Source organism: Brachionichthys hirsutus, chromosome 22 (genome assembly GCF_040956055.1).
Source record: "Brachionichthys hirsutus isolate HB-005 chromosome 22, CSIRO-AGI_Bhir_v1, whole genome shotgun sequence".
Lineage (NCBI taxonomy): Eukaryota > Metazoa > Chordata > Actinopteri > Lophiiformes > Brachionichthyidae > Brachionichthys > Brachionichthys hirsutus.
The window spans coordinates 5,552,625-5,567,795 of record NC_090918.1 but is presented as its reverse complement, the minus strand read 5'-3'; the positions used below and the strand labels follow the sequence as shown (position 1 = coordinate 5,567,795).

The following is a 15,171-nucleotide window of genomic DNA, read 5'->3' as shown; positions in this document are numbered from 1 at the left end:
AAAGTGTGTGACGCAACGTGTGTGTGGTCAGTCCGACCTTGAGCGTGTGCACGTTTCCACTCCCCACACAAACAGCTGTTCGACATTGTTTAATCTGTAATTGTAGTGTGTCATTCTACTGAGTGATGCCTCCATGGATCTGTAATTGCACACAACCACTCGCTAATACAGTTCGGGGGTATCTACGACACAGATATGGTGGAAATGTAACAGAAACACACATTTACTGCAGAAACATCCACACAACGCTACACACATCTGGTAAAAAACACTGAAACAGATATTTGATTGGTTGATTGTACAATTTCCAGGTAGAAAACAATATTTTAGTACCGCAAAACCTTCGGCCCCGAATGAAAAACCTTAAACATGACGACGGCTGTTCGGTAAAAAATAGGAAATGGCAATCACATTTGGCACGAGTTACAAAAACATCTTGAAATGCACCCAACAAAAATACAAACTCACAATTGTGCTTAGTGAAAACGTACGGCCCCACGTGGCGAATGTGACGATAAAAGCGTATTTGTCGCTACAGGAAGTGACCTCAACGATGGGAAGGAAGCATTTAAAAAGGTTGCAATATATTATCTCCATGAACCTGAGAATCTATAAAGAATATAATGTCATATTTAAAGGGTTTCCCCTCTCTGGAGAAGAAAATTAAATCCCTTGTGGCTTCGAGAGGTAAAAAAAAAAAAAAAAGATAAGAAAGTACCCTCCTACTTTTGCTCAAACAGATAAAACTCAAACATTAACCACCCGCATCGATAGAAATAAATATTAAAATGTCTCAGAGGAGTCAGAAAAGCACCAAAGTTTTAAGAAGAGGGACGGGGATTGAAAAATGGGGGATGTTTTTTTTTTTGAGGAGGGTCTGTTACCATGGTTTCTACATCACCTATGACTTCATAGCTGCCTCAGAGTTAGCACACGTTAGCATTTCCTGTTTACACTTCACCTTCACGTCATCACTGATCACCTTCACCTGCCTTCCTCTTCCCCCTCCATCACGGATCCTGCAGCAGCCCCTCCCACTGGATGGGCTGGGAGAACACCTCCCTTTCCAACCACATCTCGTAGCTGTAGTGGAAGTCCTCCGGCAGCTCCACCCGCTGTCCCAGGACGCTCTGCAGGCAGTTGTCCACCGGCGCAAAGTCCCCGTTCCGGTTCTTGTCGTAGCGGCGGCTGTTGAACCTCTCGATGTTTTCCCGCAGGGCGCACTCCTCCGCCTGGAAGTCCCAGGGCCGGGCGTCGATGTCTGGAACCAGAGGAGGGAAACTATGATCCCTGTTCTCTGATAGCATCCACAGTGACAGAGCGACTGATCTCCTGTGGAGGACAGTGACCCTGAAAAGCCCAGTGTGTGTGTGTCTGTGTCTGTGTGTGTGTCCCCACCTTCATCAACTGATAAATGTCTAATCATTTAGAATGTCCGTTTACCGTTCCCGTAGGCCCAGTCGTCGTTGAGCCGGTGGCGGACCTTCTGGTAGATGGCCGACATGGTCTTCATGTTGCTCTTCCTCCACTGGCGGCCCAGGTACTTGGTCTGGATCTTCAGCAGCTTGAGGACGTAGAGCTGCATCATGGCCTGCTTCACCTTCAGGGCCCGCTTCAGGATGGGGGCCGACTTGAACACCACCAGCATCTGAAAAGAAAAAAAACTAAACGGAATGGTACCCGGCCCATTTGAGCACGCTGGAGGGGACTTTTCAGATTAAAAGTACTGACTTCAGCAGGAATGTTTTAATGTTGACGATTTGCTATGAAGGGCAGCTCTCTTCTTCTCTCACCATCGTCCTGGAGTGTTTCCACTTGGTTAGCTTGTTTAGTGTTCGAAGCAGATTGATGCAAGAGAAGAGGTTCCTCCAGCAGAACTGATACGTGTCCCCCGCTTCCTGAAAAACGCACACAGAAGCCAAAGAAGGTCACAAGGACTCCCCCACCGATACTTCCTCCTCCCGCCGCCGACCTTCACGGGACGGCGCTCACCAGGCTTTCGGCCGTGAGCTCAGGCATCTCGTGGACCACGCAGTGGGGGAAGTCCAGGACACAAACACTGGAACAGACACACAAAGAGAGACCGGTTCAGCTGCGTTTACCCGTCTCGTGAGCAGGTAAAGCCAATTCAACCCTGCAGGGCGGACCCTGCCTGTTTTTGGCGCTGATGTAGGACATGATGTTCTGATTGAAGAACTTGAGGATGAGCGGGATGCAGTTGGCGAACACCAGGTGCTGGGAGACGATCTCGAACTGCCGGGAGAGAGAGAGGAGGGGACGGCGCGGGATAGTTAGTCCGGTCATCTGGGGGGGGGGGGGGGATGTCTGACAGATTACATTTAAAAATCCTGCATCTGATTATCTTTTTCTTTATTACATGCAATCCTCCTGTGCGGCAGCAGAGGTCGCTGTTACCAGAACTCTGCATGTTCGTTTCAAATCCAGCGTGAAGGAATGTCCCTTCCTAGCAACAGAAAGTCTCTCCACGCCTGTGTGTGTGCGCGTGCGCGTGTGTGTGCGCATGCGTGTGTGTGTGTGTGTGTTACCTGATAAACGTGGTTGAATTTGAAGTGTTTTAGGAGAAGCAGCAGCAGAGCCGAGATCGCCTTGACGATGATTTCCTTGTGGCGGTTCACGTCAATTCCCAGTTTCATGCTCTGCAGGACTGTGATACTGGAACACACACGCACGCACGCACACACACACACACACACACACACTGGGTTGATAAGAACGCAGACCAGGCTGTTCCATTGAAACAGACTGAAGGTGGCGCTCCTTCTTCCAACTTACGGCATCTCCTCGGGGAGGACGTCCGCCAAGATGTTGATGGAGTCCGTTTTGGCTTTGGAGGTGGGGGCTGCAGCCAGCAGCAGCTTCAGGAGCGCAATCTAAAAAAAAAAGGTGGTAAAACGGGGAGACGTGAGGGGCAGAAATGCTGCTTGGGGGGGGGGGGGGGGGGCAGATGACGAGGCAGGCACTCACCACGTACTGGGAGAGGTTGGGGAGCATGCCCAGGTACAGCATCTCCGCCGGCGTCTCCTCCACCTCCTCCTCGCCCTGCCCGACATCACAAACATGAACCCAAGGTCTTATTTAAGTTTATTATTATTATTTATTATGTGAAGTGCAAGACATTTAAAGCTGCCCTCTAATCTAAAATGCAATAAAGTGGTGCCGTGATTTGGATAGAACGTCCTCCGGCTGACCAGCGTTAGCGGACACTGCTGCAGGTCCTCCTCTCTTTTGATCTGGACCTCGGCGAGGGACACATATTTATGCTGGAGAAGAGAAACAAACAACAAACAAACAATCCATTTAGTAAAAGGTGTCGAGTGACACGCTGAGAGGTGAATTCACCCGCCCTCTTACCTGCTTCAGGGTCTTGACGCTCTCGTGGATGGGTCTGGGTAATCCCACCAGCGTGTCAATGTCGCTACAGAACAAACAAACAAACAAACAATCAATAATAAACAGATGCGACTGAAACATGTGAAGGTTCCTTTATTGTCTCGGATGTGAAACCTACTTCCCGAGAGTAAAACCGATGAACTTGTTTCTGCTGGTCTCCAGGAAGTGCTCGATGTCTTTCTCCCTGCACACACACACGCACGCACACACACACACGCACACACACACACACGCACAGTGAGATTTGGATTCATCCGGGAACACCTGCCGCCTCGATCCCTCGTACCAGAAAGCATTTTTCCTACTTCATCGTCGCTCTGATCCAGAAACACGGCGAGTGGAAAAGATTCACTCCGAGATGAAGAGAAAGTCGATTCTGGGTCATGAATTTGTCACGTCCGTGCTCCGATTCATGTTTCAGATACCGGCACCCTGCTGGGACGACACACGCGCTTCACCCGCGTGCGCGACACCCAGATGGCGAGCATATTGCCGGATAACGGCGAGGAGAGAAAACAGAGCGTGCTTTCTATTTTTGGTTTTTAACTCCTCACTTGGTGGCGCCAAAGTGACACCGTGATGCCAGGAAAATGGTACAAACGTCCTGCATGGCAGGTAGCGGACCACGTTTGGAGGCTACGTGGGTTTTAAACAATGCAAAATGGAACAGGGGGGGGGGGGGTCATTTATAGGCTTTGCTGTTGTTGCACCTGACTGAGACGTTTTTGTCTTGTTACCGTGACAAAGATTTTTTTCGCTGTAATTTACAATTTAAAAACTGAAATTGACCTGACTTTAGGGGCCCAGGGGAGGCCCTTGGGAAGGTTGACCCTTTCTGTGGGGGTTCTGAGGGGAGGCGGGGGCTGGATGATGACATCGCGGTCCAACGGGTCCACCTCTCCCTCGATGCCGCTGTCCGTGTCATCGGGGTCCTCCTCCTCGTCCCGGGCGTCGTCGTTCTTGAAGGGGTCCCTCTCGTTGTAGGTGTCCAGGCTGTCCTGCTTGACCAGGGGCTGAGAGCGAGAACAGGGACAGGCGGTGAGCCGGACTGGGAGGACTCGCGCCGCTTTACGCCATTATCTTTGCACACATCAGCGATTGGTCACCTGAGAAACACAATGTGAGCAGCCTAACAAACAAGAGCGTTAAATTCCCCCCCCCCCAGAAAACCGAAAGCATTAAGGCTTGCAGAGAGAATGCAGGAAGGGCACATGCTAACGTTTGCTTACCGTTATTGCATTCAGTGCAAAGAGAAAATGGAGGGCATGCTCATATTTGTCCGTTTAATGTGAAGCTGTAGCCATGGGGACGGGTAGCAATTCTTAGCTAGCGGCGGCGTCAAAGCAACGGTATGAGAAGGCGGGACGGGATAAAGGAGGGATATCTTAATGAGGCGTGAGAGTTAAAAGTGGCTAGCAGCTGTTAGCAGCTAATACAGACATTGAGATTATATACACAGTTTAGTACATGACTATATAATATAGTGTACTATTCCCTTGCAGGTACACGCTCTACTTACAGCCAAAACAGACTTCATACTGATCACTGATCAACTAATAAACCCCCCGTTCAAGTGCAAAACACACACACACACACGTACACACAACCGTTAGCCGATGCTAACGCGGGAGGACTGGGGTGAGAGGAGGAAGGGAGGAGGAGGTGAAACCGTGGTGGGGAGCCATTCTCGATGCAGAAGCCAAAGCTGACGTGGGAGGCGGAGTGTTTTCTGTCAGGGTCAGAGGTCAGCAGAAATACGACACCTACAGGACAGGAAAAACATTCGGGACCATCTCAGTTCGCCTCCGTGGTGAAAGCATTTTAATGACATTGACCTCCATGTTCAAGGTCGGCGGCGCAGCGTGATTTTTGAGGCCAGACGTGGCAGCGATGCGATGGAAGCTAAGGGACGAGGGGGGGTGCTACTGCGTCCGGAGTGACTGTCTTAATGGGACGGAGGACAGTGACAACTACAGCACCAATGAACAGCCAGCAAGTCAGCCCTGTCTATCAAACGCTGGCCCTGGGTAGAGGAGGAGGAGGAGGAAGAGGAGGATAAAAAGAAATAGGCTGAGTGAAAGGAGAAGGAGGAGTAAGCACGGGAAGAAAGGAGGATGGAGAGGAAGGGGAAGAGGGATGGATGGATGGGTGAGAGGAGAGGAGAGGAGCAGAACACAAAGGAAAGGTAGAAAAATGAAAATGGAAGCAAACATGCAGGAGGCGCGGTTTAAAGGAAAGGAATAGCTCGACAGTTTGGGAATGATGCGTCCTCTAAGGACAATCTCGGAATGCCGTCGGAGTATCGTTTCCTACGAACAGAAGGGAAGTAACGTCTAAAAACGCCAGAAGGAAGTTCAACCGCCTCCCAATGTTTTTAGCATTTAATTTAAGCTAGGCTAACCAGCAGCTAGCCTGCTATCGTGTTGTCATCCAACTCTCAAAAAAAACTATTTCCCAAATTGTCAATTTATTCCAGTGAGTGTTGGAAGCCGGAGTAGGACCGCACCGAAACCGCCTGCAGTGATGGATGTTCTCGTCTCAATCTTTTATATCACACAAAACTATTTTACATTTTCTATAATGTAAATGAACTTTTTTTTAAAAAGAATTACAGGAATACGGAGAATATATCTTTGTATATTCTCAGTTTTGGTGCGTCTCCGAAGGACTGGATGAGGTTAAATGCTAAATAAAGAGGTGATGAGAAAAGAGGGGAAAAGGAGGAGAGCGGATGTGGGAGAAGAGTGCCAAAGGTCCGACTCGGTGCAGAGAGAAGGAAAAAAAAGAGGGAATTTGTGGGTAAAGACCTGCTTCTTGGGAAAAGGACTGTCTCCTTCCAAGCTATCAACAAAGGCACTCTGTGGGGACACAAGGAAGAGCGGCAATGAGAAACCGCTGAGAGAGCGAGCCGGTCCAAAGCAGCAGAAACGATCGGGCTGGGGAATCCTCAAAGCGATCCCAGCACCAAAATCTCCTCCGACATCACCGACTCACAGCAGAGACCCGGGGGGGGGGGGCCCTGAGGAACTCCGAGGATAAAATGTTAGGGTACCGTACCCGGCGGCTGCGGCGGCCTCTCTTCTGCTGCTGCTGCTGTTCGATGAGTTCCATGGCGGAGGCGGGCGGCGAGGCCGCCCTCATGGCCTTCACCACCTTGATGCTGTCCTCCGGCAGCGGGGGCAGGCTCAGACGCTCGCGGCCTCGCACCTTCATCTCCTGGAGCTCGCCGAAGCCCCCCAACGTGAACTGGAAGGTGAATGAGAATTAGCCGCATGCTAGTTAGCTTCACGCGTTCGCGTTTGTTAACGGGCTGACCAGTAGCGTCTTCCACAGCAGCAGCAAAACCTTCTTCATCGGAAAGTGTGGCGCGTTCATGCTGCAGAACTTGGTTACCATGGTGAAGAGGAGGAGAGCGAAGGGCTCTCCGTTGTACAGAGGCGAACCTGAGAGGTCAGAGGTCGCAGACGGGATTGAAGGATGCGTCAGCGAAGCTGCGTTTTTTTGATTTTTAGCTTGACACGATGCTAACGGGTTTCCCGGCTAACGCCCACCCAGCTCGGCCTTGAAGGCCTCTCTGGCCGCTCTCCACTCGGGCCTGTCGTCCTCCGTTTGGACTCTGATGGTCTCCACCATCAGGTACATGATGCTCAGCAGGACTCTGCAGGGAAAGGTAAAAGTGATCGATCGCTCGTCTGATTGGACGCAGACGCGGCCGCCGTGTTTACCTGAGCTCTGTGCTGTCTGCCAGGGAGATGGCCGGCTTCCTCGCGGCGCTGCTGCACGCCTGGTTGTTGCTGCAGACGCAAAAAAAACAAACAAAAAAACAGCCGGTCAATGGTTGCATCGCACGGAACTTCGATCACAGGGGAAGGCCCCGCCCACTCACTCGATCTCCATGCTGAGCAGCTCCAGCAGCGCCGTGAAGATGCCCATGTCGTAGAGCAGGAAGACGTTGCGTCGGCACCAGCGGAGCACGTCCGCCTCCGTGTCGCACTCATCGAACACACCTGGGGGGGGGCCGTCGGCGGTTAAATGTGTGCATTACCCAGCGCCAGTGATCAAAGCCCCCCCCCCCCACGCACCCTGAGCCAGGTGCAGGATGACCCGGGCCACCTTCAGCCTCTCGTCTCTGTCCGTCACCTCCAGCGCGTCCAGCAGCCTCATCACGTACGCCCTCTGCTCCTCCCCCGGAAGCTCGACCCACCTCCCTCCCTGAGCTGCAGGGGGGGGGGTGACAGGATGATGCTTTATGAACGGGTGACAGCTTGGAGGCCGGATAGCGGGACGGGCTCCACTCTCTGTCGCTTAGATGTGTATTATAATCCCACTTCAACGTCAACATGAATTTAATCTGGGAATCCGTTAATCCGAACTCTCATTATGGAAAACCTGAATTTTATTTTTTTTAATGCCATCTTCAGCGCCGCTTCAGTCGGTTCTGGAAACAGCCGCTGAAATCAGAAGCAGTCAGAGCAACAATTATTCAGCGGCATCATCGGGAGAAATCAAAAGAGAAAGGAAACGCATTCCAAGCCGATCTCGGATCGGTTGTTAACGCGAGAAAAGTTAGAACGACACGAAAGGCTTTCGGTTTCGGCAAAACTCTTGTGTTAAAGAGCTAAAATTACAGGTGTTGTGACCCGATTTTGAGTTTTAAATACGCGGCGAGGGAAATGAAACACACACACACACACACACTCTACCGTGGCTCCTGAAGTCCTCTTCAAAGTAGTCTCTATTTAGGGCGAACTCTGGCTCCTCTGTGTAACTGTAGAGCTCTGTGGAGGGAAACGGAGCGCCAAAGTCAATTATTGATCAAATATCGTGCTTATCCATTAATCAGTGAGGCAATCAGGTGGTCGGATACACAACATCCGACCACGTTCTTTAGGCGTTTATGCTTTACAGAGTCTCCGGCAAGGCTTTAGTCCCTGAGGCGGGACAACACCTGGACAGGTTGTCTTCTAATCGAGGTTCTTATTCCGCACTTCTCTGTTCACCGTTCGATTTAAACTCTTGTACTTTTTGAACTTCTTGTCATTTCAGCATCTTCGGGGTGGAATCGTGATCCTGAGCTGTTCCACAGGACGGATACTTGTTTCTGACTCCTCGCCGTGCCGCTCTACGTCTGGAGGGCACCGCCAGGATCCGGGTCGACGTTAAGCGAGGACCATCTGTAGTGTAAAAAAATGTCAAACGTAACAACAGCCAGTCTGACCTGACAGCTCCGCCGCCACAGCGTCGGTGTCGCCGTACTCAAAGTCCAGGCCGGGAGACTCCATGGAGCTCTGAGGAGCGGGAAAAGAGCACGGGTTAGCACGGCGGGTTAGCACGACAAGTTAGCACGACGGGTTAGCACGACGGCAGACAGAAGGGAGTCACGGAAACGGCAACGTAAAATGGAGAAATGAAATTTAAGGGAATGGAGCTCATGTTGGCTTGAGGATAACTTTTCATTTTTGAAAAGCGTTTACTGTTAGCAGAGCTAAAACGGCAAACTTAAGAGAAGATGCTAAAGTGTTAGCGTTAGCAAGCTGAAGCTGATAAAGGCTCCTAGCATGGCGGTTAGCTAGCATCACGTGCGACCTGGTTACACAGCGACCGTTAGCAGCTCGAGGATATTTGACGAGTTATCCCGGCGACTGGAACAGACTCTTTTCGGTGGGGGGATGGGAAACTTCCCCAGAGGGATCATTTAGAGTCTCATTATAATGAGAATAAAAAAAAAAAGGAAAAACTCTGGGCTGTGTTCTGCCTCGGGGCCAGGACTGTAAATACGGATGTAGTCTGAGTCAGCGATCCTGGTTAAACAACTCCGTGTGCCGCCCCGCCGCCTGCTCCGATAAATACCCGCGTCAGAACGTGTGAACGTAAAGCGGGATATACGGGACAGCGACCCAAAGCGATGAGGTTTGGTGTCACAATGTGGATGTTCATTAAATCCTATTTGGGAGCCATAACTCTTCTGCTCGTGGCGACGGCGGCCTGTGGATCTGTTTGACCTAATGCCCCCTTCTGATCCCGTGAAGACAAAAATCAGTCCAGACTTCATGTCCAGCTAGCTCCGGGTCAACCCTGCGGGCCCCCCCCCCCCCCGGGGGTCCCGGGCGGTACCCTGACCGCTTCGACTCCAAGAGCACAGGTGACGACGACTGGACCATTCAATTCCTCTTCTTCTTCTTCATCATCATCATCCCTTATGACCCCCGAAGCTCAAAAAGCAAATGGATTCTATTAACCGAAGCCCAATCAACAGATCAGGACCTGGAAACATTTCATTTCATGAACAAAGAAAAGCAGGAAATCCTTACATTTGCGAGGCGACAGGAAATACTTTGATCAAGTACTGGAACCCGATTAGATATCGATTTAACCGATTAATCAATCTGTCCATCCATCTGGAGACGGGGCTGGACTGCGCGGTTCCTTTCATCCACACGTCAGATGATTCCTCGACAGCTGCTAACGAAAGCCGGTCCTGGCCCGGTTCTGCGCCACGTCGGTGCGCAAACACCGGGGACCGATCCCGCTCCTGCGGCGCACAGACGCGACGTTCACACGTGAATGGAGGTCACGTTCTCATGCGTCCGTGTTTTAACCCCCCTCGTCCCGGTCCCGGTCCCGGTCCCGGAATCCACCACGCTCCAATTCCCTGAAAACCATTCCATGCGCGCGCGCGTGCGCGCTGAGGACAGTATAGAATAGATCTATAAACACCGTCTATTAGTTATATAATGAAAGAATGAATTGTTGCCGCGTGCAGGAGGGCGGAGCTACTGGTTAAACTGGGAGCGCGAGTTCGTGCCAGACTGGGAATGGATCCGAAGCCTCGCGTGACAGAGGCGCGCGCGCGCGCGGAAAGTGTAAATAATCAATAAGTCAATAAATCATGAACCATTTCAGCTCCAAAGCGAGAGACGATCAATCGATTAATGGATTAATCATTTCAGTCATTATGGAAGAAACTACAAGAAAAAGGCTGTTTGTGACACAAGCAGCTGCCCTGTGATTGATTGATTGATTGATTGATTGCTGAGGCGTTCCGTTGCGCCCCGGTGCGGGATCAGCGAGGCGTTATTTATAGCCCGCACGCTTTCCACGGGGTCTGACTGCATCGACATGACACTCAGCTGGCCGAAAGCTCCCCAGCAACAACACACACACACACACACACACACACGCTCACACGCACACGCACACCTCCAGTGCGCGAACAACAATCACCTCCGACTCCTTCTGCGGATCCTTGAACGCGTCTCTCCCTTTCGGCCTCTGCCTGTCGCCGTTATTGTTCAGGTTATTGATCAGAGGCACCTCCATGTCCTCCGCCTGCATCTTCCTCTCCGAGTCCGTCTCACTTCCTCCTCCTCCTCCTCTTCCTCCGCGGGTGGCGCATACCGGTCCGGCGGAGAGGAGCAGCAACCGGCACCGGAGCCCAAGTTGGAGGTCTCCTCCTCCCCCCCCCCCCCCCCGCAGCTCCTCCTCCTGCAGCGTTTGATTCAGCGTCCCCGTGCACCCCGAGAAGGCGGGGTTAAAAGGTTAAACCAAATTAAGTGGCTGTTTGAACACAGAATTCGGATTCCAGTCGCTTTCGTATGTGATCCCGGAGCGGATGCAGATTTGATGTGTGACTTTGTGTATTTGTGTGTCATTTGGTAAACACACACATCCGTTCACACAGCCTTAAAAAAACTAAAACTACAATTTAAAATTGGATCACATATAGATCCAGTGAATCCAGATTTGACTGTATCTGAACTAAATGCTCACACGTGGATGTTAGTCCGCCCGATTATTTTTCCCACCGAGATCCGACAATTGTTCCCAAATATCTCAAAGGGATCCACCGGAACTTCCCCAGGTTTTCCTAACTATTCCTCTTGAGGGACTCGGGTCTCTGGGTTCCATTTAAATCAGGAAAAGAGAGTTTCATTGATCAGAAACGTTTGGCAGAAGGCCGTCCGGCTCGGGTGAGATCACCTCGGTTCTGACGGAGCTCAGCAGCTGAAGTCTGACACATGCCGCCCCCCCCCCCCCAAGGAACACAACACATTCCATTCCATAATCAACAACAAAGCCACAAAACGAGAACGCACACAAGGAATTTTTACATCTTTATTAAGATCACTGAATTTAAATTATTGCTCATCTACCGTTTCACTCGCAATATTTTTTTGTACTTTTTTTTTCTTTTCTTTATTAGACAACTTAAAACATCTTTGCAAAATTTGCACTGCGTGAGGATTTACAACAATAAATACAGGAGTTAAGAGTCTTCTTTCACCTTCCTATACTTTTAAAGGTCGTCATATCTGCATATAGAGTGTATACACACATACGATGCTGGTGTCGTCGCCCCGCCCACCTACCCACGGCTGACTAAGACAAAAATGAAGGCCCCCCCCCAAAATAAAACCACACAGGCTAGGATCCTGAGACAGCTGTTAGCGGAGCAGCCATGGAAACAGGGAAAGGACGTACAGACACAAACACACACACTTTCCACTTCAGCCCTCTGTTAAGGTGTGTGTGGGGGGGGGGGGGTTCTCAACAACACAAGGAGACGATAATAAAAATAAGGAAAGGTGAGAAATCGCATGAATTTAGTTCATTTGGATGCGAAAGAAAAGAAATCAGGGCGGAATTCAGATTCCAAGATTTTTAACTCGGCTGCATCAGCCAGGACCCGAGAGTGATGCTACGTTTCAGCAGTTCCACACCTGACCCGAATAAGATGGTAGAAAGGTACAGTTCATCCCCAAGTCTGACATATTGTCTTTCCTTTTAGCCGTGATGCCTTAAATCTAAACGCTGGCGCTCAAGATAAGATAATGACCGCTGCGGCTTTCTGCAGAGCTACGTAGCGTCACGCAGAAAGACACGTGCATCGCGATAGCGCAGGATGTTAGCATTAGCGGCAACCTCCTCGGCTAAGCTACAATGCTAGGCGGCCTCATCCCTGAGGAGATTCACGCTTTATTGCGGAAAAAGAACACAATTCTTCTTGGGGTGAACTGTCCCTTTAAATATTGCCACGGCAACAACTTTGGGCATATTTGGGGTGTAAATGAGGGTTTAAGAACATTTATTACACGCAACATTGAGCATTCTCTTTTCATTTTGACATGTTGATTTGTTTTCTGAAGAAAGTAAAGATATTTATTATTACGGCGTAGGAAAGAAAAGATTGAAAACATCTTAATTTTGGTATAAATATGTTAATATACAGCGAAATCATAGTTTCTATTACAACGTAGCAATTTTTGTTAAATGGAAAGACTAAACGAAAAGGTTAGCGCTCGCTAGCGTGAGGCTGTGGAAGATGCAGCCAATGAGATGTACTGTCGCTTTGAGTGACAGGTGGGAGAACCAATCAGCATTCAGTCATTAAAACACAACTTTAAAAAATGGTGTTGACAAACTACAGGCTGATCCCAAGGAAAAGAAAAAAGAATACTTAAAAACAGACACAGCGGTGAATCTCCACCAAACAATAAAATATAAGAAATTATATGATTGGACCCTGAGATCCCGCCCACACCCACTAAGTTTAACCCCGCCTCCTCATGAATATCACACGAGAACAAAACAAAATAATCACAAGTAGAAAAGAAAAAGGACAAAAACAAAAAAGGACAGGAGATAAAGTCTGTCGCTGAATCTGGAAAAAGGTCATCTTCATTCACGCCCATTTGTTTTCTTCTTAAATCAATTTTTTTTAAACTTTGATCATTTCTTCTTTCATAGCTACGGTAACAACATAAGATCTGTCAATGGAAAGAGAAGACGGAGGACACACAGATGATGGCGGAGAAGAGACGAGTGGAAAACAGTCTGCTGGAGGAAGACGTCGGGGCCCGAGCTAACGGTCGGCTAATGGTCGAGTCAACGCCGTCGAGGTTGAATAAATAAATCAACTGCCATACGTGCAGGGAAAGGCTCAGAGCCCCCCCCCTCCAAGAATATAAAGCAGAGCAGGCGTGTCGACTCGTCCGTCCGTCCGTCCGTCCGTCCGTCCGTCCTTCTCCGCCGCTCCGCGCCTTTCACGGAGTTCTTGTCGCTCTCGAGTCCCAACGCCAACGCTGAACTAATACCTGAATGAGAACACGGACACGCGTCAGGACGGCGAAGACGCCGAACACACGAAGGGAAGGAAACGACTTCGGTTGCTTCCTGGTGTCTCAAACTGAGCCCAGCGGGCCTCCGTACCTGTAGTAGTTGGGCTTGAAGGGCCCGTTCTTGTTCAAGCCCAGATATTTGGCCTGCTCGTCGGTCAGCTCCGTGAGATGTGCGTCGAAGGTCGGGAGATGTAGGCTGGCCACGTACTCATCTGGGGGGGGGGGGGGGGGGGGGGGCAGAGGGAGGAGCGTGTTAGCGCTGAAACCAGACGAGGAAGAGAAGCTACCTTCTCCTAGCGTCTCTTTAATCACAGTCTCTGTGGTAGCAGCAGCCGCCGCCGCCAGGGTGACCTACATTTAGCTCCCCCACAGCGAGGGGGGGGGGGGGGGGGGGGGGGGTAAAAGACACGGGACTCGTTCTACCGTGAATGACGACTCTCCTGAACCGATGAGGCCGCGTCCTTCTAATCACTTCCTGTTTGGCGGGGCTTTCGTCTTACCCATCTTCTTGGGCAGCAGGTACACGTCCTGCTTGTAGCGCCCCTCGGGGGCGTTGTAGAGCTCTATCAGAGCCAGAGCCTGCGTAGTGGCAGTGATGGAGAGCACGAACGTGGGCACGGTGGAACAGCTGAGGTTCAGGAGGCGGCCCTGCGGAGGAGGAAAGGGGGGGGGGGGGTCAGAGGTCGTCACTTTGCGCTCCACGAGGACGGAGGCGTTGCCTCGTCTGTCTGTTTTCTCACTCTGAGAGGATTCGGGTCCCTCGTGGTGTGAATTATACCTAAACCGAGTCGGCGTTGGTGACCCCCCCCCCCCGTACCTCGGCCAGCAGCACTATCCTCTTGCCGTCGGGCCAGATGACGTGGTCCACCTGAGAGCGCACCCGTTCCCAGGTCAGCTCGGGGGTCCTCAGGCTGGCCTGCAAGCAGGAGGACAGCGCGGTCAGCCGCCATTTTATTCCCCGTCTTCACGGGTTTGAGCACGGGACGGTGGCGTGGGCGCCGCGGGACCGACCACGTCGATCTCGGTGTTGGAGTGTCCCATGTTGCACACGATGCAGCCGTTCTTCATGCGGTCGAGGTTCTCTCTCACCACCACGTTCTTGTTGCCTGGCGAGAGAGGAAGACGAGGATGAGAATCAAAGCGATCGTCTCAGAGAGGCGGCGGGGCCGACCTGTGCAGGTGATGACGATGTCCACCTGTCTGACGACCTCGTTCAGCTTCACCAGCCTGAAGCCGTCCATGCTGCCGATGACAGAAAAAAAACACACACAGGTGAGGCGACCGCGCCGCCAAACCTCAAGGGCGGGGCGCGAGGACGGCGGCGTGCATCTCACCACGCCTGCAAGGCGCAGATGGGGTCGATCTCCGTGACGTAGACGATGGAGCCCATCGCTTTGAGGGCCGCACTGCAGCCTTTCCCCACCTGCCGGGGGGGGGGCAGACACGACAAGCTCCGTGGATTTACTCGGCTTCGAAGGCGTCGGGAGATTTAAGGCGCGTAGCCGAGAGGAGAAACGCCCCCCCCCCCCTTACCTCTCCGTACCCACAAACCACCACCTGCTTGCCCCCAAACATGACGTCGGTGGTCCTCTTCAGGCTAAAGACACAAAACGACGGCATCAGCGACCTTATATTCGTGTGA

The 15,171-nt window shown here is 51.3% G+C and overlaps 2 protein-coding genes across 2 annotated transcripts in view; both read right to left on the bottom strand.

The window, feature by feature from the left end:
• Nucleotides 1-74: 74 nt before the first annotated feature.
• Nucleotides 75-10,810, bottom strand: strip2 (striatin interacting protein 2). The gene is made up of 21 exons (XM_068754980.1): nucleotides 10,636-10,810; nucleotides 8,630-8,699; nucleotides 8,115-8,189; nucleotides 7,494-7,628; nucleotides 7,298-7,418; nucleotides 7,137-7,205; nucleotides 6,963-7,069; nucleotides 6,727-6,854; nucleotides 6,469-6,657; nucleotides 4,201-4,424; nucleotides 3,530-3,595; nucleotides 3,373-3,436; nucleotides 3,210-3,281; nucleotides 2,986-3,060; nucleotides 2,794-2,891; nucleotides 2,547-2,673; nucleotides 2,153-2,253; nucleotides 1,993-2,059; nucleotides 1,794-1,898; nucleotides 1,444-1,648; nucleotides 75-1,261 (listed from the first exon to the last, which is right to left on the bottom strand). Exons 1-21 carry the CDS (start codon nucleotides 10,744-10,746, stop codon nucleotides 1,011-1,013), a joined length of 2,460 nt encoding a protein of 819 aa, XP_068611081.1. The 5' UTR covers nucleotides 10,747-10,810; the 3' UTR covers nucleotides 75-1,010.
• A 2,688-nt stretch (nucleotides 10,811-13,498) lies between these two features.
• The window catches only part of LOC137911122 (putative adenosylhomocysteinase 3), a 6,941-nt gene continuing 5,268 nt past the window's right edge, over nucleotides 13,499-15,171 (bottom strand). Inside the window, exons 3-10 of the mRNA XM_068755541.1 lie at nucleotides 15,063-15,126; nucleotides 14,864-14,952; nucleotides 14,701-14,771; nucleotides 14,541-14,635; nucleotides 14,347-14,445; nucleotides 14,030-14,177; nucleotides 13,621-13,741; nucleotides 13,499-13,505 (exon numbers count right to left, since the gene is read on the bottom strand). Coding sequence (XP_068611642.1) covers nucleotides 13,499-13,505; nucleotides 13,621-13,741; nucleotides 14,030-14,177; nucleotides 14,347-14,445; nucleotides 14,541-14,635; nucleotides 14,701-14,771; nucleotides 14,864-14,952; nucleotides 15,063-15,126 — 694 coding nt within the window. The remainder of the gene's footprint in view (nucleotides 13,506-13,620; nucleotides 13,742-14,029; nucleotides 14,178-14,346; nucleotides 14,446-14,540; nucleotides 14,636-14,700; nucleotides 14,772-14,863; nucleotides 14,953-15,062; nucleotides 15,127-15,171) is intronic.